Source organism: Hyperolius riggenbachi, chromosome 6, assembly GCF_040937935.1.
Source record: "Hyperolius riggenbachi isolate aHypRig1 chromosome 6, aHypRig1.pri, whole genome shotgun sequence".
Taxonomy (NCBI): Eukaryota; Metazoa; Chordata; class Amphibia; order Anura; family Hyperoliidae; genus Hyperolius; species Hyperolius riggenbachi.
Window position 1 is genome coordinate 147,963,570 of NC_090651.1, and position 21,218 is coordinate 147,984,787.

Below are 21,218 nucleotides of genomic sequence, written 5' to 3' on the forward strand. Positions count from 1 at the left end.
CCCCCCTTGCTCACTCCTTGCTGTGCTGCCCTGTGGGATAGTTCACACCTCAGATCATTGGTAAGCCAGCCGCAGTGAAGAGACAGCCAGGCAAGCGGTGCACAGTGATGGCATGTATACTTGACATGAGCAGTGATGTCACTTTCTGTATGTGCGCCATCACTGTGCACCGTTGGCCTGGCTGTCTCCTCCACACTGATCTGAGGTCTGAAGTATGCCGCAGAGAAGCACAGCAAGGAGCGAGGGAGGGGGAGCCAAACTTTGTGGAGGCAGGACAGAACCAGGACAAGTGGCAGGTGGACAAAAGTGGCATGCAAATCTGGTGTGTACCACCTGGCCAACAGCAAAGTACCACCGGTGGCAAGCGTACCACAGGTGCAAAGCCCTGGTCTAGAGAGATTAGCCCGTCTAATTAGGCCTTATCAACAAGTAAACAGCAAGTGTAAATGAGGGCTGTCAGGTGTGCCACTCTATGCCATAGATTGGTCTAATATATAACACAGGAGGTTAACCCTTTTGTGTTCCTAGGACACCAGAAAGTAAACACTGCAGGGTTTTTGTAAGATTTCTGTAAGTTGTAACAAAGAAATGTTTTTTTTTTAAAGCTATGATGCTGTTGCTTCTCTCCTTAGAGCAGAGAGGAAGCTCTCAGTTTAGGTCCGCTTCAAAAACTGACAGAACCAACAGGTTTTGGACTAGTCCATCTCCTCACGATGGAGTCTCAGGGTTTCCCTTTGTTTTCAAAAGCATTTGCTGAACAGCCATTGTTAAGTCTGAATGCCAAAATAGTGTGCGAGTAGGGATGCTGGCTGGTCCTATTTTGGCAGTTAGACTTGGCAACTGCCATTTAGGAAATTATATTAAAAAACAAAGAAAACCCTTTGTATCCCCAATTAGAGATGGGCCGAACCTCCAATTTTCGGTTCGCGAACCCCGTTCGCGAACCTTCGCGGAAGGTTCTGTTTGCGGAAAAGTTCGCGAACCGCAATAGACTTCAATGGGGATGCGAACTTTGAAAAATAGAAAAAATTATGCTGGCCACAAAAGTGATGGAAAAGATGTTCCAAGGGGTCTAACACCTGGAGGGGGGCATGGCGGAGTAGGATACATGCCCAAAGTCCCTGGGAAAAATCTGGATGTGACGCAAAGCAGCGTTTTAAGGGCAGAAATCACATTGAATGCTAAATTGCAAGTCTAAAGTGCTTTCAAACATCTTGCATGTGTATACATCAATCAGGGAGTGTAGAGTTCTGCTTCACACTGACACACCAAACTCACTGTGTAACGCACCGCGAACAGCTGTTTGCGTAGTGACTGCCGTGCTGGACTGGTGCGCACCGTGGCGAGAGTGTAGGCCGTGGCGGTTTTCAAGCCCATATGGTCGCCGGGCTGTGGTAGCTCAATGATAGAACAACAGTGACTGTCCAGCTGATCAAATTTGGTCTGACCACAATGAAGCAACGACCTTATTATCTTTTGTGTGCCACCCCCACCCGAGACACTCAAATAGCCGGCGGTCATTGCTTCATTGTGATACGCAAGCCCCTTCACCGCGGCAAGGTAATGATCACGAAGGGGGATGGGCACATGTACATGCCTTTTGTTTTTTTGTTGCAGCCGCCCGCAGTGCAGCCAGAAAAATTCGGCAGGCATGTACACGCACCAGAAAAATTAGTGTAGCGGGCGCTGCTAGCAGCGGTCTTAAAAATTCAGGAATCCGCCTAGAGTCCTGGACCCTGTTGGTGGTGGCGGAGAAGACAAGTGGCCTGCAGGCAGAGATGCTGTGTGTGAGGACTGACTTAGTCTTCGGTCATGCAGTAGCCCTCCGTGATCCATTCCTCATTCATTTTGATAAAGGTCAGCTGCACTGAAGGTCCTTACTGACAGGACGCTTGCGGCAGGGCAAGAGAGAAGTTGGATAGCAAATTGGGACAGCTCTGGCTACAGGTCAAGCCTGCGCAACCAGTAGTCCAAGGGTTCATCGCTGCTTTTCGCAGTGTCTATATCCACACTCAAGGCCAGGTAGTCGGCTACCTGTCGGTCCAGGCGTTGGTGGAGGGTGGATCCGGAAGGACTATAGCGAGGAGTTGGACTAAAGAATGTCCGCATGCCCTACATCACCCTGAGATCGCTGGAGCGTCCTGTCCTTGCCTGCATGGACTTGGGAGGAGGAGGGCTACTGCCAGTGGTACCTTGATTGCGTTGTGCAGCCACATCACCCTTAAACGCATTGTAAAGCATCATTGACAGCTTGTTCTGCAAGTGCTGCATCCTTTCCGCCTTCTGTTGAGTTGGTAACAGGTCAGCCACTTTGTTCCTGTACCGAGGGTCTAGTAGCAAGCCACCCAGTACAGGTCATTCGCCTTGAGTTTTTTGATACGGGGGTCCCTCAACAGGCTGGACAACATGAAAGGGGCCATCTGCACAAAGCTGGATGCAGACATACTCTCCATCTCCTCTTGCTCTTCCTCAGTGACGGGACGCAACTCCTCTTCCTCCCCCCAGCCACGAACAATACCACGGGAACGTGGAGCAGCAGAAGCCCCCTGTGACGGCTGCCGCGGTTGTTCTTCTTCTTCCGCCGCCTCTTCCTCCTCCACAGAAACACCTTCCTCATCATCATCATCAGAGTCTGACTCCTCTCCTTCCCCACACGACTCTTCTTCCTCCTCCTTCTCCCCCCTCTGTGCTGCCGCAGGTGTTGTGGGAACATCGGGTTCGGATGTAAATCGCTCCCACTACTCCTGCTGCCGTAACTGTTCTCGTTCATGCTCCTCAACAGCTGTATCCACCACTCTACGCACGGCACGCTCCAGGAAGTAGGCGTAGGGGATCAAGTCGCTGATGGTGCCCTCAGCGCTACTCACCAGTTTGGTCACCTCCTCAAAGGGCTCCATGACCCTGCATGCATTTCGTATCAGTGTCCAATTGTTGGGCCACAACATCCCCATCCTCCCAGATTGTGTCCTTGTACTGTAATGATACAGGTACTGGGTGACGGCTTTCTCCTGGTCTAGCAGGCAAGAGAACATCAGCAGGGTGGAATTCCAGCGAGTCGGGCTATCGCAAATCAGGCGTCTCATGGGCAAGTTGTTTCTACGCTGAATGTCCGCAAAGCGTGCCATGGCCTTGTAAGAGTGCCTGAAATGCCCACACAACTTCCTGGCCTGCTTCAGGACGTCCTCTAAGCCTGGGTACTTGGACACAAATCTTTGCACGACCAGATTCAGCACATGTGCCATGCAGGGTACGTATGTCAGCTTTCCCAAATTCAACGCGGAAATGAGATTGCTGCCGTTGTCACACACCACGTTGCCGATCTCAAGCTTGTGCGGGGTCAGCCATTGCTCAACCTGTTTGTTAAGAGCAGCCAGGAGAGCTGCTCCAGTGTGACTCTCCGCTTTCAGGCAAGACATGTCTAACACTGCTTGACACCGTCGTACCGGGCATGCAGCATAGGCCCTGGGGTGCGGGGGCTGTGTAGCTGGAGAGATCACGGCACCAGCCGAGGAGGAGGAGGATGATGACAGCGAAGAGGTGGTAGCAGGCGGAGAGGAGGTGGCTGGAGGCCTGCCTGCAAGCCGTGGAGGTGTGACAAGTCGGCCCGCTGCGCAGCCACGTACTCCCTGCTTGCTGCCATCGGTCACCAGGTTGACCCAATGGGCTGTGTACGTAATGTAGCGGCCCTGCCGGTGCATGGCAGACCAGGCATCCGTGGTCAGGTGGACCCTTGACCCAATGCTCTTCGCAATAGATGACACAACTTGCCTCTCGACTGCACGGTGCAGTTTGGGTATGGCCTTTCGTGAAAAATAAGTGCGGCCTGGTATCTTCCACTGCGGTGTCCCAATGGCCACAAATTTACGGAAAGCCTCTGACTCCACCAGCTTGTATGGTAATAGCTGGAGAGCTAATTGTTCTGCCACGCCAGCTGTCAGACGTCGGGCAAGAGGGTGACTGTCAGACATTTGCTTCTTACGCTCAAATACTTCCTTTACAGACAGCTGGGTACTGCTGTGGGCAGAGGAGAAGGAACCGCTCAAGGGAAGAGGCGGTGTGGAGGAGGGTGGCTGTAAAGGTGCAAGGGAGAAAGCGGATGAAGATGATGCACCTGAAGGAGGAAGAGGAGAAGGAGGGTGGCTTGTCTTTTGGGTGCTGCTTTCCCTCAGGTGTTCTTGCCATAGCTGTTTGTGCCTTCTCTCCAAGTGCCTTCGTAAGGCACTTGTCCCTACATGAGAGTTGGCCTTTCCACGGCTCAATTTTTGCTGGCAGAGAGAACATATGGCTTTGCTCTGATCTGAGAAACACATGTTAAAAAATTTCCAAACCGCTGAGCCCCCCCCTGGGGTGATGGCGCTACGGTGGCATCAGCAGCTGACGTTGAAGGGCATGTTGGCTGGCTGTCCATAGCTGGCGATACATGGCGCTGGACACTGCCCCCAGCTGTTTCTGAGGACGAGCTCCCTCTGCTTCTATCATGGAGACGTCTCCTACTACTCCTCTCTGACTCCCCCTCTGAACTGTCCCCCTGGTCATCTCCTCTACTGGGAACATACGTGGCATCCGTATAATCGTCATCATAATCCTCCTCCTGCCCAGCTTCGCTTTCCTCAGACACCTCCTCAACTGCACCAACTTCAGGTGGTTCATCATCCCTCTCCTCACACGTTACGTCCATACTATCGCCACCTAACTCAGACGTATGAGGTGGTGTACCTGCGCCTTCTTCTTGTTGTTGCAGTAGTGGCTGGGAATCAGTGATTTCACCACCACCACCAAATAACTCCTGCGAAGTGTCAAATGCAGCGGATGTGATGCTTGTGTAGCGCTGGTGGCTGCGGGAGATGAGGTGTTCTGTGTTAAATAGTCAAGCACGTCCTGATCTTGGGAAGTGATGGCACGTGCCTTCTTCTGAGCACTGTATTTTGGGACAGGTCAGCACGAAATCACAGCAACACCACCTCGCACAGACCTGCCGGTGCGTGTTTTGCTCTGCATGGCAGTCTGTCTGGGTCTGTCTCTATCTCTTCCTATACCTGGTTTGTCCATTTTGTCCATCTCGGGGGGATGCTAAGTATATGCAGTGAGCTGGGTTCACTCAACACAACAAGTAGTTATATGCAGTGAGGTTGGTTCACTGAACGGTAAAGGTAGTTAGATGCAGTGAGCTGGGTTCACTGAACAGTATAGGTAGTTAGCTGCAGTGAGGTGGGTTCACTCAACACAACAGGTAGTTAGATGCAGTGAGGTGGGTTCACTGAACAGTAAAGGTACTTAGATGCAGTGAGGTGGGTTCTCTGAACAGTAAAGGTACTTAGATGCAGTGAGGTGGGTTCACTGAACAGTAAAGGTACTTAGATGCAGTGAGGTGGGTTCACTCAACACAACAGGTAGTTAGATGCAGTGAGGTGGGTTCACTCAACACAACAGGTAGTTAGATGCAGTGAGGTGGGTTCACTCAACACAACAGGTAGTTAGATGCAGTGAGGTGGGTTCACTCAACACAACAGGTAGTTAGATGCAGTGAGGTGGATTCACTGAACAGTAAAGGTACTTAGATGCAGTGAGGTGGGTTCACTCAACACAACAGGTAGATAGATGTAGTGAGCTGGGTTCACTCAACACAAAGCTAGGTATATGCAGTGATGAGGTGGGTTAAGTAAACACAACAGGTACTGGGTATATGCAGTACTGGGTAGTACAATGTGCAGCTCCCTGTCACACACACAGGTAGTCACTGAATGTGCTGGGCTACTGGCAGTGGCACACACACTATGAATTAGCAAGGCTGTGCATGCAACAAAAGTGTCAGTTTGACACACAGAAAAAAAAAAGTACAGGATCAGCTCTGAAAAGAGCTGTTGAGGGGTGCTATAAAACCAATAATAATCAGCCAGGAGCAAGCTAAGCAGCCAAGAACCTAACTAATCTGTCCCTAGAAGAACAAGTCTGCAGCAGCTGTCCCTAGTCTGTCTCTAGCAGGCTAGCAGGCACACGAGTGAGGCTAATGGCCCCCGGAGTCTGCCTTATATAAGGGGGGGCTCCAGGGCTTAGTTTAGCCTGAATGGCTACAATGTGCCTGCTGACTGTGATGCAGAGGGTCAAAGTTGACCCTCATAGCGCATTATGGGGCGAATCGAACTTCCGCAAAAGTTCGCCTGGTCCAGGCGAACGCGAACCACCAAAGTTTGCCTGGAACCGTTCAGCCCATGTCTATCCCCAATGAGGAACTCGACTAGTCCAAAACATGTTGGCTCTGAAAGATTTTAACTGCTTACTTTTTCACGGTAATGGTCCTTTAAAATGGTAATTTGATAACAACCGTGAAGGTCAGGATATACTGCTACATTGCTGAGCTTATTTTAGTAACATCTCAGACTCTCATGTGCTGTGCAGCAGTGTGTTCTGACAATGAGCTGCTGCATGTATTTCTATACCAACACAGTGCTGTCTCATTTCAATTAATACTGCCATGCAGAGCAAAACACGCGCCATACATTTTTGTAAAGAGAAGTAAATGGTTGGCACTCCAAAAAATTGGTACAGAAAGATCTGTAATTCATTCTGTAAATAAGATAATCCAAAATTCCAAAGCAACAAAGTACCTCTTTATCAAGAAAAAACAGTGCAAGTTAATCTGAAAAACAACTCCGCAACAATAAATCACCATAACGCACAATAAATAAATACATTTGAAGTAGCCCAAGAAAAAGAGGGTCACCATCGTGGAAGAACACAAGTACCAAGCACTAAGGTAGAGAAAGTGTGGACAAGTTTCAAAGGTGGCTAAAAGTGCTGCTAGCCTGGAAAGAGAACCACTATGAAAGTTGAAGCCAATAAATGGGTCATTAGACTGGGAGCAAGATAGGAAGATAAAACACCAACATAGGCTTTTTCTTCCATTCCCTCTTCACAGTTATCCATATAATAATTCCTTTCTTTGTATAGCGCTTCTCTCCTGTCGGACTCAAAGCGCTTGTGAGGCAGCCACTAGAGCGCACTCAGTAGGCAGTAGCAGTGTTAAGGAGTCTTGCCCAAAGAACTCCTTACAGAATAGGTGCTGGCTTACTGAATAGGAAGAGCCAAGATTTGAACCCAGGACTCCCACGTCAGAGGCAGAGCCCTTAACCAGCCACCATGTCTGACACCTGTCACTGTTAGAGATTGCCAGTTTTAAATTGTGCAAATCATGATGCAAATCTAGCCCCCAAAACACAAAATGAGGTGGCAAATCAACATTCAACATTGAGGATCTCAAGGCGAAATAAATAAAATAGGAAAGGAAGAAGGAAACAATTGGAAAAGGATAGTTGAAAAATGGAAGTTGAAAAATGACAGTTGGAAAATAATGGCAGTCGAAAACCAGTTAAAATTTGGCTGTTGGAAAATGACAGTTGAGAAATGGCAGTTTAAAAATGACAGTTGAAAAACAACAGTTAAAATTTGGCAGTTGGAAAATGACAGTTGGAAAATGGCAGTTAAAATTTGACAGTTGGAAAATGACAGTTGGAAAATGACAGTTGGAAAATGGCAGTTGGAAAGTGGCAGTTGGAAAATGGCAGTTGGAAAATGGCAGTTAAAATTTGACAGTTGGAAAATGACAGTTGGAAAATCTGACAGCTGAAAAATAACAGTTGGAAAATGACAGTTGGAAAATGGCAGTTGTAAAATGGCAGTTGGAAAATGGCAGTTAGAAAATGGCAGTTAAAAAATGACAGTTGGAAAGTGACAGTTGGAAAATGGCAGTTAAAATTTGACAGTTGGAAAATGACAGTTAAAATTTGGCAGTTGGAAAATGACAGTTGGAAAATGGCAGTTAAAATTTGACAGTTGGAAAATGACAGTTGGAAAGTGACAGTTGGAAAATGACAGTTGGAAAATGGCAGTTAAAATTTGACAGTTGGAAAATGGCAGTTGGAAAATGGCAGTTAAAATTTGACAGTTGAAAAATGACAGTTGGAAAATGACAGTTGGAAAATGACAGTTGGAAAACGGCAGTTAAAATTTGACAGTTGAAAAATGACAGTTAAAAGTTGACAGTTGGAAAATGGCAGTTAAAATTTGACAGTTGGAAAATGGCAGTTAAATTTGACAGTTGGAAAATGACAGTTGAAAACAGTTGGAAAATGACAGTTGGAAAATGACAGTTCAACTTTTAACTGCCATTTTCCAACTGTCATTTTTCAACTGCCATTTTCCAACTGTAAAATTTTAACTGCCATTTTCCAACTGTCCTTTTCCAACTGCCATTTTTTAACTGTCATTTTTCAACTGTCTTATTTAAACTGTCTTATTTAAACTGTCTTATTTAAACTGTCATTTTCCAACTGTCAAATTTCAACTGTTTAAAGGACCACTACAGTGAAAAAAGTGAGCAGTTGAAGGAGAAATTAAGTGAGAGGCATATTGAGGCTGCCATATTTATTTCCTTTTAAGCAATGCCAGTTACCTGGCTATCATGCTGATTCTCTGACTCTAATACTTTTAGCCACAGCTCCTGAACAAACACATGCAGATCAGGTGCTTCTGACATTATTGTCAGATCTGACAAGGTTAGCTGCATGCTTGTTTCTGGTGTGATTCAGACACTTCTACAGAGACATAGATCAGCAGGGCTGGTATACGGCTATTGCTGGAAGCCGAATTGCAGTGTTTTAAAAGCAACTTCAGCACTGTCTTCTGATGGCGCCGAAGTTACTCAGTGTGCGCCGCTATAGCCGTAATTCCTATTCCGGCCTATGATGGCGCCGGCTGCGCCCAAATCTCCTGCACTGTTATTACAGTGCTCGCCCCCCCACCGCCCCCCCCCCCCCCCCTGCATAATTATAGTTAGCCTAGTCCCACCATCAGAGAGCTGAGAGCTAGGCAGTGACTCACCACAAAGTTCGGCTCCCCCCTTGCTCTCTCCTTGCTGTGCTGCCCTGTGGAATAGTTCACACCTCAGATCATCGGTAAGCCAGCCGCAGAGAAGTGAGAGTCAGGCAAACGGTGCATGGTGACGGCGCGTATACTTCAAGTACAGGAAGTGAGCAGTGATGTCCCTTTCTGTATCTGCGCCATTACTGTGCACTATTTGCCTGACTGTCTCTTCCCCACTGATTTGAGGTCTGAAGCACAGCAAGGAGCGAGGGAGGAGGAGCCAAACTTTGTGGAGGCAGGACAGGACCAGGACAAGTGGCATGCGGGCAATAAAGTGGCAGGCAAACCTGGTGTGTACCACCTGACCAACAGCAAAGTACCACCGGTGGTACGCGTACCACAGGTTGAAAAGCCTTGCTTTATACTACTTAAATATAGAATTACAATAAAAGAGGAACAGGAATGGATGGCTATACAATCATCAGGTAAAATAAATAAAAAATACAGTATGGCATTTAAGTCTTCAAAAAAGAAGGAAGTCACAATAAAAATGAAGAACAAAAATATTCTGAGGTTTAACAGGAACATAAAACATTCAAATATTACAACAATTCAAGGCATGCAGAATAATTATGATGGAAATATTTCCCAACATTTCAGAATTCAAAATAGATTATCCCCTTAAAAAGCAGCATAGACATAGCTGTTAACCTGAGATTACATGGTAAAGATTGTCTTTCTGCACTGCAGATGTCACACGAGTCACAGCTGACAAAGCGGGAGAAATAGATGGAGTGCAGACCTGGAACTTTGACCACTGCTAAACAGCAGGCCCCATAAGTAGCCAAGGAAGATCCATCTTTCAGATGGCAAAGTGAAGGATGAAATATTATACCCAGTATTTATTCCTATATATAAATGAATGTGCAATTTCAGCCTTGAGTAAACATCAGTAGGTTTACCTACTTACTGTAATAAAACTATAATGTTTTAACGTTCATCTCCAAGAACAAATTAAAAAAAATGCCAATAGCTTAGTAATTAGAATACTGAAATGCTGTTTGCGTGAAATGAAGCTTCTACAGCTAAATAATCTGACTTAATTTGATCACATAACAAGTTTTGTTCAGCCAGTCGAGTTTCAGTCTCTTTGTGGCTGGTCTGCTGCTGCATAGACTGCATCATTCTGCTATTCAAACTTCGCCGGGGAAGACACCGACTGAATCCTTACGACACAGCAACAATAAGGTAGATCAGAGCTACTCTTATCAAATATACAGTAAACTTTAATTAGAACTTGCAAATACTGCAAGAACACCTAAAATAATACTATATCCTTACAACCTCTATATGTGGCCAATCAGTATGACCCTTTAAGGCGTGCACTCCAATAAATAGAACATGGTACTGACACAGTTCATTTTTCAGGCCCATATATTCCAGTTGAACAATATAGCCAGGTATGCATCAGATAGCAAGGATCCGTATGGATCTGTATCTGGTGCCTAACTCTCAATATTGTTAAACTGGTTCTGATTAAAGTTTATATATTTGGTAAGAGTAGCTCTGAGCTCCCTTATTTGTTGCTATGTACCTTTAGACTCATTTAGGTGAGACAAGCTCTCTTACAATACAATCTAAAAGACGTATGGTTGATATCACTTTTTTTTGTTTTTGTATGGATCCTTATGACAAATGGAGCCTTTATCAGTGGCCAATCGAGGTGTGGGAAGTATACAAAGTCTGGGTTAATGATGCTTATTGTACCCCTGAATCTGGGAAAAAGAAATTGAATCAAGGCCATGATTCAATGAGGGCTAGATTTCCTCATCCTGAGAAGCCTGAATCGATTGAGAAATGCGCTTGCACAACAAAAGATAGTGATCGACCACGAGGGATTTCTTTCACTACGCACGTAAACTTCGGAATCACTCGTCACCATTTGGGGGAACTTGGGGACAGAAAAGGACAGGGATTGGGAGGGGCCCAGAAGACAACCAGCAGCAAGTAAGTAAGACTTACTTCTCAGGATGAGGTAATCTAGCCCTCCATAGGCTTACTTCAATTGTTCTTTTGCCAATCCAAGGGCGCTTTAAGGAGAGTGATTTACTTGGCATTAGCTAATTAAGGAGACCCACACACAGACTAAGGCCTCCAACTGAGCACCTTTCAGAATTTGTCTTCATGAATATTGGGTGGCTTTAAAAACCCGCGTACAATGTACTGTTGTGTGGCACAGCATACTGTCGACTTTTGATTGGTCCATCTGGGTCACATATTTAAAACATCATGTGAGTATTGAGATGTGAATATAAAGATCTGTAAAAAAAATATTTCTGCTCTCCCACGAAAATGTGCATATTAATTAAGATTCATACAGGAAGTCAGCAAATGCTGCACAATGCAACCATTGGGAGATGCCAATTATGGTGACTGTTCGATATGCGGATAACTAGAGCTTTGAAATGTTTTAGAATGGTCTCTAATTATTGGCCAGAAGTATGAGTCATCACGTCAGCCAGGCAGGGATTGTTCTAGAGGACCTCCCGACACACAGGAGATTTATCACTTTATTAATACAATGAATTTTACTAAACCAGCATAAAAAATGAAAACAATAAATCCAGATGTTGAGCGCCTTTTTGTTTTAGAAGTGATTTATTAGCGAGGAGAAAGAAAGAAAACATGTGATAAGTGTACAGTTAATTATGGGCAAGTGCTGGGTGTATCACACATTCATTTCTTCTATGAAAAAATAAACTAAAAATGGTAACAGGTAAGTATCATACTGCTTCTGGTGCTACTCTGCAATGTTTAAGGGAGAAGGAACCCCTGCCAGAGATATTGTTGCCCAACTGCCTATACTTGCCCGCTTCTGACTATGTGAACAAAACTTCAATGCAGAACTTTTAGCAGCGGCAGCCTCATTGCTCAGTGGAGATGGGAATGAATGAGTACAATCTATCATTGTCTGCGACTGAAGGAAGAGATTCAGACAGGGTTCTTATTAAAACACTGATCAACTGGTAGGTGGAATGAAACTTGGATATAATTGATCTTACAATATAGCCTACAGGGAACACAATTTCATACACAATTCAAACTTAGCAAACATATGCAATGTGTACTCACAAGCGGTCAAGCGAAGCTAGCCACTGACAGACATAAAACCACTTGTGTTCTACATGGAAGAAATGTAGAATTCTTCCAGACTGGCCAGAGATTTTCCAAGTAGCTGAGGTCTGTACACATCATTACATCCTGCAGTGCTCACTGGGGCTTCAGTGTTAACAAAATCAAGCCTCCGTGTGATGTTACTGACCTGGTCAGAGAAATCCTCCGGGAACTTCCAGAGTAAGGCAGGGTCTGTAAATAATTGACACAGAGCATTAATCAGAGGCGTGAGGACACAATGTAACCACTGGAGGCATTAATATTGACAATATCTCCACCAAAGGCAATCAAAATTCATCACAACAATGCAGCACACATTTCTCTGGATGCAAAACAGTTTATTCTGAACTGTACATCAGGAAAACAATGAATCGCTGTGTCTGGATTGTATATTTTATAGCTACATTCATCCTGGGAAATTCATAGGAAAACAGTACAATGCAAGCAGGTTGAGTCACAGTCAAAGGTCAACTGTAATTACAGATGGTTTTAGATAGCTGAAATTTTCAGTAAGAGTCTTACAAAATGTAGGCCCTGTGTCCTTTCATGAAATCTCCAGTGCTCCAGGGAATGTGGCTTGTCGCTGCATAAAGGTACACACCTACGGCAGGCTTCACTAAAGACACTGGGGCCCTTATTCATGAACTATAAAGGCCACAAATCTTGATCTAAAGTTACAGTGCATACCCCTGGCAAATTTTGACTTAAAGGATACGTCCTGGCAAAAAAAAAAAAAAGATCCACTTACCTGAGGCTTCCTCCAGCCCCTGGCAGCTGTCCTGTGCCCTCGCCTCCGGGTCGGGTTCTTCTGCGTTCCACCGTGCGGGTCACGTGGCCTCGCCAAAATCATTAGGATGGTACTGCGCAGGCACAGAACTACTGTGCAGTACCTTCCTGATGATGACGGTGAGACCACATGACCTGCTCAGTGGAACGCAGAAAAAGCTGACCCGGAACCCGGCCTGGCGAGGTTGGCTTCGCCAGCGGAAGAGCCCGGGAGCTACTGGAGACACAGGACGGCTGCCAGGGGCTGGAGGAAGCCCCAGGCAAGTGGATCTTTTTTTTTTAAATTTATTTATTTATTTATTGTTGCCTGGCCGTATCCTTTAATTCAACCAGCAAGTACATTTTTTGCTGGGAAATGACATAGGTGTCTACCAAAAGATAATCAGACAATGTACAAGATATGTTGTTGTGAGGAAAAAAAAACATTTCTCTGTCCATAAACTGGATAAAAGCTAAACATACTAGTGGAAAGAGAGGCAGCACAAATGGTGATGGTGGGTGCTGGGTACAAATGCCTGACTGCCACTTCGCGCACTGCTGCACTTCTGAAGCGCAGCAGTACGTAAAACAATACAATACAATAATACAATAACATTTGTAAAGCGCTTTTCTCCCATAGGACTCAAAGCGCATAGTTGTGTCTCAGATTAATACAGGGTTGCAGGCTGGGTTGTGTTACAGAGGAGATAGTCAGATGTTCATGAATGCCAGGGATGGAGCTGTCCTGATTGGGTGTGGCAGGGAGTTCCAAAGTGTAGGGGCAGCATGACAAAAGGCTCTGTCTCCAAAGGTTTTGAGATGGACTCTGGGGTGACCATGGTGTTACGTCCTTTTGATCTAAGATTGTGGGGGGTGTGATGCAGTTGCAACAAGTCCTTCAGGTATCCAGGGCCCAGATTGTGCAAGGATTTGAATGTCAGTAAGCCAATCTTAAACAGAATTCTCCATTTTATCGGTAGCCAGTGGAGTGAGCACAGGGTTGGTGTTATGTGGCAATGGCGGGGTTGGCTCGTTAACAGCCTTGCGGCGGCATTCTGTACTAATTGCAGGCGGCGTAAGTCTTTCTTATGCAGGCCTGTGTAGAGGGCGTTGCAGTAGTCTAACCTTGATGTGACAAAGGCATGGACTAGGATTGGAAGATCCTCTGAAGGAATTAGGTGTTTAATCTTTGCAATATTCCTTAGATGAAAGAAGGAATGTTTTACAACAGCTGAGATTTGATTCCTGAAGTTTAATTTCCCATCAGTCAGTACTCCCAGGCTGCGCACACAGTCTGAGTTTTTCAGGTCTGAGCTCCCTATCCTTAGCGGTGTTGGTTGAGACTGGGGCTGCTTTGCTGTTGAGCCCTGGCCCTTGATAACAAGAACCTCAGTTTTGTCAGCATTAAGTTTTAGCCAATTAATATTCATCCACTCCTGAAGTTCAGCTAAGCATGAGTTTATTTGTGGAGTAGGGTCTGTGATGCCAGGTTTGAATGACAAATATAGCTGGGTGTCATCAGCATATCAATGATATGTCAGGCCATGTTTTTGTATGATTTCTCCAAGTGGCAGCATGTATATGGTGAAAAGTAAAGGGGATAATATTGCGCCCTGAGGTACATCGTATTTTAGTGGTACAGGGTTGGAGAGGAAGGGCCCTAAGGCTACCCTTTGTGTTCTGCCAGCCAGGAAGGAGTTGAACCACTGGAGAACAATGCCATCTATGCCACAGTACTCTTGTAGCCTGTTGAGCAAGATTTCATGATCGACTGTGTCAAAAGCCGGTGAGAGGTCGAGCAAAATCAGGATAGAACATTGACCCTTGTCTCTTGCAATTAGCAGATCATTGCAAATCTGGGTGAGGGCTGTTTCACAGCTATGATATTTCCTGAAGCCAGATTGAAGAGGGTCAAGGATGGTGTTTCTGGAGAGCCTGGCTTCAAGTTGGAGGTAGACAGCCTTTTCAATAACTTTTCCCAGAAAGGGGAGGTTAGAGACAGGTCTGCAGCTGTTTAGAGCATCTGGGTCTAAGGATGGTTTCTTGAGTAGTGACTGTGAAGAAACGCGGAAGAGCCGCCGCTATAAGTCAGCGGGAGGCGGCTCTTTCCGCGCATGGCATGGCGGAACGCGGAAAAACCACCGCGTCTGACGCGGCGGTTAGTGTGCATGGGCCTATTGCGAACAGTCTGACCCAGCGCGGGGAGGCCGCCGCCAGTGCTAATGGTGGTGCGACCAACCCCGCGCACAGGTCAGCGAGCACATTGCAAGACAGTACTGGTGTGGCTGGGACTGATAGTCCACCAAGGTTCAGAATGACGCGCGTGCGCGCAGAGAGGCAGAACTTATATGGCAGTCAGAAAAGGGTCAGCTGACCAAGCCGGTCAACTGACAAACCTGCTTCGTTTCATTGGTCCAGCACTTAAGGAGGGGCTGGAGAGTGTTTTAGTATATATACTGCTGGCTGTTCAGTTGCTGGTTGTCTGGCGTTGCGATCACTACGTGGTAGCACTCAGACCTGAGTCAGATCCTAAAGTGTGCGGGACCAGCTGGAGCTGTTATCCTACACTTAGCTAGATTCTGTTGATAGTCTAAAGTACTAGTTTGATTGTGATTATCTGTTATGACCTTTTGCTTGCCTGACTATTCTTCTGAACTCTGATCCTGTACCTTGCTATTCTGATACTCTGTTGCCGAACCCCGGCTCGCCCTAAGACTCCGCATCTGCCTCCTGATTCTGTAACTCGATATTTCTGATACCCTGTAGCCGAACCCTGCTTGTTTACTAGACCCCGCATCTGCCTTCTGAATCTGTACTGTATCTGTCTGTGTGGTTACGACCTGGTTTGTCCGACCTCGAGAACCGACCTTACTGTTAGAGGCGGTTCCCAGTCCTGGTAGTGACACTCCCTCCTGAGTGTCACTCTCGGTTTTGTCCTTCCTACTCTCAGCCTGACTCCTCCCCCCGGGAGAGTCCAGGTCTTTGGAAGGAATTTGTGCAGTACTCTTTACTGCTCTGAGGCCTAGTCCTCTAAGTATTACAGTTGCACCAAACATTCCTTCTCTACTCAGGTGTCCAGAGGTTAGCTTATATATCTGATTATCGGTGATACTGCAGATCATCCATTATCTGGTATATATCTGTATTCCCAGTGATACTGCAGATCACTGGTAATCAGATCCTCTCTGTGTTACACCGATCGTTACAGAACGCCAGACCCAAATACAAGATGGACGCAAACACTGATCGTCTGGGCGTACTTGCCGCTTCAGTGGAAAACATCAATCAAGTACTGGGCACCCACAGAACTCTTATTGATGCCCTATCAGGGTCTGTACAAACCCTCCAGACATCAGTGGATCATGTGCGATCCCCTTCTAGCTCTGACATATGTATGCCGGTACCTGAAAGGTTTTCTGGCCACAGATCTGACTTCCGAAATTTTAGGAGTAGAGTGTTGTCCTATTTTGAGTTGAGACCTCAGTCTTCAGGAACTGAGACCCAGAGGGTCACGTTTATTAAAACCTTATTATCAGGCGATTCTCAGACATGGGCATACAGTTTGCCCACCGACGACACAGCCCTTACCTCCGTAGAGGAATTTTTTAAAGCCATGGCAATAATTAACGACGACCCAGACCTTGCCTCGACCTCTGAGCGGAAGCTCAAGCTTTTGCGGCAAGGCAAAGGTCCGGTCGAAGATTATGCGGCTGAATTTAGAAGGTGGTCAGTTACAGCCAGGTGGGACACCTATGCCTTGCTAGACTGTTTTTTGTCAGGCTTATCTGATGAGGTCTCCGATCTGATGTTGAGTCAGCCCGAGCCCAAAACAGTCGATGAGGCCATTTCATCGGCCATTCGTATCGACCGCAGGCTACGCCATCAGAAACAGACCAGGGGCAGTCATCATGTCAGGTTGACATCTTACGCTACACCTCCCGCTGCACCCTTAGTGACTCCATCTCCTCCTGTCTCATTTTCTCCGGTCTTGCCTCCACCCGAGCCGATGCAGATTGGTCGGTCAAAACTGACCCAGGTGGAACGAAGACGGAGAATGACTGAACAACTGTGTCTGTATTGCGCTGATGGGGAGCATAGAGTACGAAACTGTCCCAATACGCCGGGAAACGCTACCGCCTAGGAGTTGTAGGGGATAACACCCTAGGCGCCCGACTCGTACCCCTAGAAAAAAAACGGTTGCTTTTTCCCTGTACAGTTACATGGGAAGATAAGACCGAGGCCACGGAAGCCTTTATTGATTCAGGCTCCGCGGCTAATTTTATGGATTTTGAGTTCGCTAAGAGATTGGGTATTCCGCTCACAGCGGTGGAACCACCCATTCAGGTCACGGCAGTGGATGATTCTCCTCTGCAGAGGAATCATCCGCTGTCCCAGACACCAGAGGTAGGAATCACTGTGGGGGTTTTGCATTGGGAAAAATTACAGTTTTTTGTATTACACATGACTACGTCCACTATTATACTTGGCATGCCATGGCTACACCTTCATTCTCCGCACATTGATTGGGCCACTGGTCAATTAATTTCCTGGTCAGATCATTGTTTTCAGCAATGTTTAGGGAAGGTGACTTTGGCCCAGGATTCAGGTGGAGGGGGTTCCTGAGCAGTATTTGGAATATTCTGACGTATTCTGTCCCAAGGCAGAAGACAAATTACCCCCACATTGCCCTTTCGACTGTCCCATCGATCTCCGTTCAGGTTGTATGCCCCCCAGGGCCATTTGTACAATTTATCTGGGCCCGAAAAATTGGCCATGCAAGATTACATCCGTGAAAATTTGGCCAAGGGTTTCATTCGCCCGTCCCAGTCGCCTGCTGGGGCAGGTTTCTTTTTTGTTAAGAAAAAAGACGGAGGCCTGCGGCCCTGCATTGATTACAGGGGCCTGAATAAGATTACGGTGAAGAATCGCTGTCCGCTGCCCCTGATAGACGACTTATTCACACAGGTCCCCAATGCTAAGATTTTTTCGAAGTTAGACTTACGGGGCACGTACAACCTGATACGAATAAGAAAGGGCGATGAGTGGAAAACGGCCTTTAATACGCCCGACGGGCATTACGAATACCTGGTGATGCCCTTCGGGTTATGTAATGCCCCAGCCGTTTTTCAGGAGCTCATCAATGAGGTCTTCAGGGAGGTGTTGGGGAGATTCGTTCTAGTATACCTAGATGATATAATTATTTTCTCCAACAACCTCTCTGAGCATAGGGCCCATGTACGATTTGTGTTGGACAAACTGAGGCGGAACTCACTTTACGCTAAACTGGAGAAATGTATCTTCGAAGTAACATCCGTCACCTTTCTGGGATACATTATCTACACCTCAGGCCTGTCTATGGACCCTGCCAAAGTTTCCGTGGTTCTGGAATGGCCTCAGCCGGTTGGGTTGAAGTCTCTTCAGCGGTTTTTAGGCTTTGCGAACTACTATAGAAGGTTCATTATTTTTCTCTCGATTCAGATTTATTATTACTTATACTCCAGGTAGCAAGAATGTTAAGGCGGATGCTTTGTCCAGGTGCTTTGAGCCAGAGACAGCACAGCCCTCCGTCCCAGAGGCTATTGTTCCACAGAAATTGGTGCTGGCTGCAACTGAGACTTGGGAAGACTGGAGGGAGACTTTAAGTCTCTTTCAGCAGGACATCCCGGAAGGGAAGCCTGAAGGCATTATGTTCATTCCTCTGCCTTTCCGTCTCCAGATCTTAGAGGTGTTCCATGCGCATAAGAATGCTGGACATCCTGGAGCATCCAGAACACAAGATCTTGTGGCCAGGTGTGCCTGGTGGCCTTCCTTATCAGCAGATTGCAAGGAGTTTGTTAGGGAGTGTGCAATATGTGCAAAAAGCAAACCCTCCCAGCTGGCACCTGTCGGTACCTTGCAGCCTTTGCCCGCCCCGAGTGAACCGTGGACCCACTTGTCCATGGATTTTGTGGGTGAGCTTCCCAGGTCTGAAGGCATGTTGGTCATTTGGGTGGTAGTTGACCGCTTCAGCAAGATGGCCCATTTCGTGCCCTTGAAAGGACTCCCCTCGGCCCAGCAATTGGCCGACTTGTTCATCATCCACGTTTTCCGGCTGCATGGCATTCCGGAAAACATATTGTCAGATCGGGGAGTCCAATTCGTCTCTAGATTCTGGAGGGCATTTTGCCACCAAATGGGCATGAAGCTGTCATTCTCGTCGGGCTACCACCCACAGACCAATGGGCAGACTGAACGGGTCAATCAGTCATTGGAGCAGTTCTTGAGATGTTACGTTGCGGAGGCGCAGAATGACTGGGTAAAATTTCTGCCCTTCGCAGAATTTGCACAGAATAATTTGAAGAGTTCTTCTTCTGGTTTTTCTCCGTTCCAGGTAGTAACAGGGAGATCGCCCAAATTCTCCCCTTTGCCAGTAGGCTCCACTCCGTTTCCAACTCTGGAGGCCTGGCAGAGGTCATTTAAAGACATTTGGTGGACGGTGAGAAGTAATTTGGAAAGGGCATTTCAGAGTCAAAAGGGTCAAGCTGACAAGAGACGTTCTTTAGAGTGGAGGTTTCAACCAGGAGACTTAGTTTGGGTGTCCACACGTCACTTGACCCTGAGACAACCCTCAGACAAGCTTGGTCCCAGGTTTGTGGGTCCATTCCCGGTAGCTAAAAAGATCAACAACGTTACTTATACCGTTGATCTTCCCGCCAGCATGCGTGGGGTAAGGTCCTTTCACGTGTCCCTGCTCAAACCAGCGGTTCATGTGGGTCCCACTCCTCCTCCTCCTGTGATGGTGGATAGTCAACCTGAGTATGAAGTAGAGAAAATGTTGGACTCACGTATAGTGCAGAACGCAGTACAATATCTAGTGCACTGGAAGGGGTATGGTATTGAGGAAAGAATGTGGGTACCTGAGGGTTGCATGCATGCTGATGATTTGAAGAGGGAGTTCCACACTTTACATCCGGAAAAGCCTGGAAGGAGCTGTCCGGAGTCCACTCCTCGAGGGGGGGGGTACTGTGAAGAAACGCGGAAGAGCCGCCGCTATAAGTCAGCGGGAGGCGGCTCTTTCCGCGCATGGCGGAACGCGGAAAAACCGTCTGACGCGGCGGTTAGCGTGCATGGGCCTATTGCGAACAGTCTGACCCAGCGCGGGGAGGCCGCCGCCAGTGCTGATGGCGGTGCGACCAACCCCGCGCACAGGTCAGCGAGCACATTGCAAGACAGTACTGGTGTGGCTGGGACTGATAGTCCACCAAGGTTCAGAATGACGCGCAGAGAGGCAGAACTTATATGGCAGTCAGAAAAGGGTCAGCTGACCAAGCCGGTCAACTGACTACCCTGCTTCGTTTCATTGGTCCAGCACTTAAGGAGGGGCTGGAGAGTGTTTTAGTATATATACTGCTGGCTGTTCAGTTGCTGGTTGTCTGGCGTTGCGATCACTACGTGGTAGCACTCAGACCTGAGTCAGATCCTAAAGTGTGCGGGACCAGCTGGAGCTGTTATCCTACACTTAGCTAGATTCTGTTGATAGTCTAAAGTACTAGTTTGATTGTGATTATCTGTTATGACCTTTTGCTTGCCTGACTATTCTTCTGAACTCTGATCCTGTACCTTGCTATTCTGATACTCTGTTGCCGAACCCCGGCTCGCCCTAAGACTCCGCATCTGCCTCCTGATTCTGTACCTCCATATTTCTGATACCTTGTTGCCGAACCCTGCTTGTTTACTAGACCCCGCATCTGCCTTCTGAATCTGTACTGTATCTGTCTGTGTGGTTACGACCTGGTTTGTCCGACCTCGAGAACCGACCTTCCTGTTAGAGGCGGTTCCCAGTCCTGGTAGTGACACTCCCTCCTGAGTGTCACTCTCGGTTTTGTCCTTCGTACTCTCAGCCTGACTCCTCCCCCCGGGAGAGTCCAGGTCTTTGGAAGGAATTTATGCAGTACTCTTTACTGCTCTGAGGCCTAGTCCTCTAAGTATTACAGTTGCACCAAACACTCCTTCTCTACTCAGGTGTCCAGAGGTTAGCTTATATATCTGATTATCGGTGATACTGCAGATCATCAATAATCTGGTATATATCTGTATTCCCAGTGATACTGCAGATCACCGGTAATCAGATCCTCTCTGTGTTACACCGATCGTTACAGTGGCTTGACGATTGCTTCTTTCAGAGTAGAGGGAAACCACCCTTCTTGTAAGGAACCGTTGACTATTTTGTGGAATGCCGATGTAAATAGTTCAGGGCATTTCAACATGAACTTAGTGGGGCCAGGGTCCAGATCGCAGGTAGTCTGGCGAAGGTTTGAGAGGATATCCAAGATGTCTTTTTCAGTGATTACCTTAAAATCAGACCATGGTGGTAGGCTATTATCGCACCTGTTATAAGGCTCTGCATGGGTTTCTGGGGCTGTGAATTGAATGGCAGATCG

At 47.0% G+C, this 21,218-nt stretch overlaps 1 protein-coding gene across 4 annotated transcripts in view; it reads right to left on the bottom strand.

Annotated features, from left to right (window-relative positions):
- Positions 1-21,218, bottom strand: part of DENND1B (DENN domain containing 1B) — a 353,166-nt gene that overhangs the window by 219,484 nt on the left and 112,464 nt on the right. For all 4 annotated transcript variants that reach the window (XM_068240064.1, XM_068240066.1, XM_068240063.1 and 1 more), the window contains exon 3: positions 12,182-12,225. In XM_068240064.1, coding sequence (XP_068096165.1) covers positions 12,182-12,225 — 44 coding nt within the window. The remainder of the gene's footprint in view (positions 1-12,181; positions 12,226-21,218) is intronic.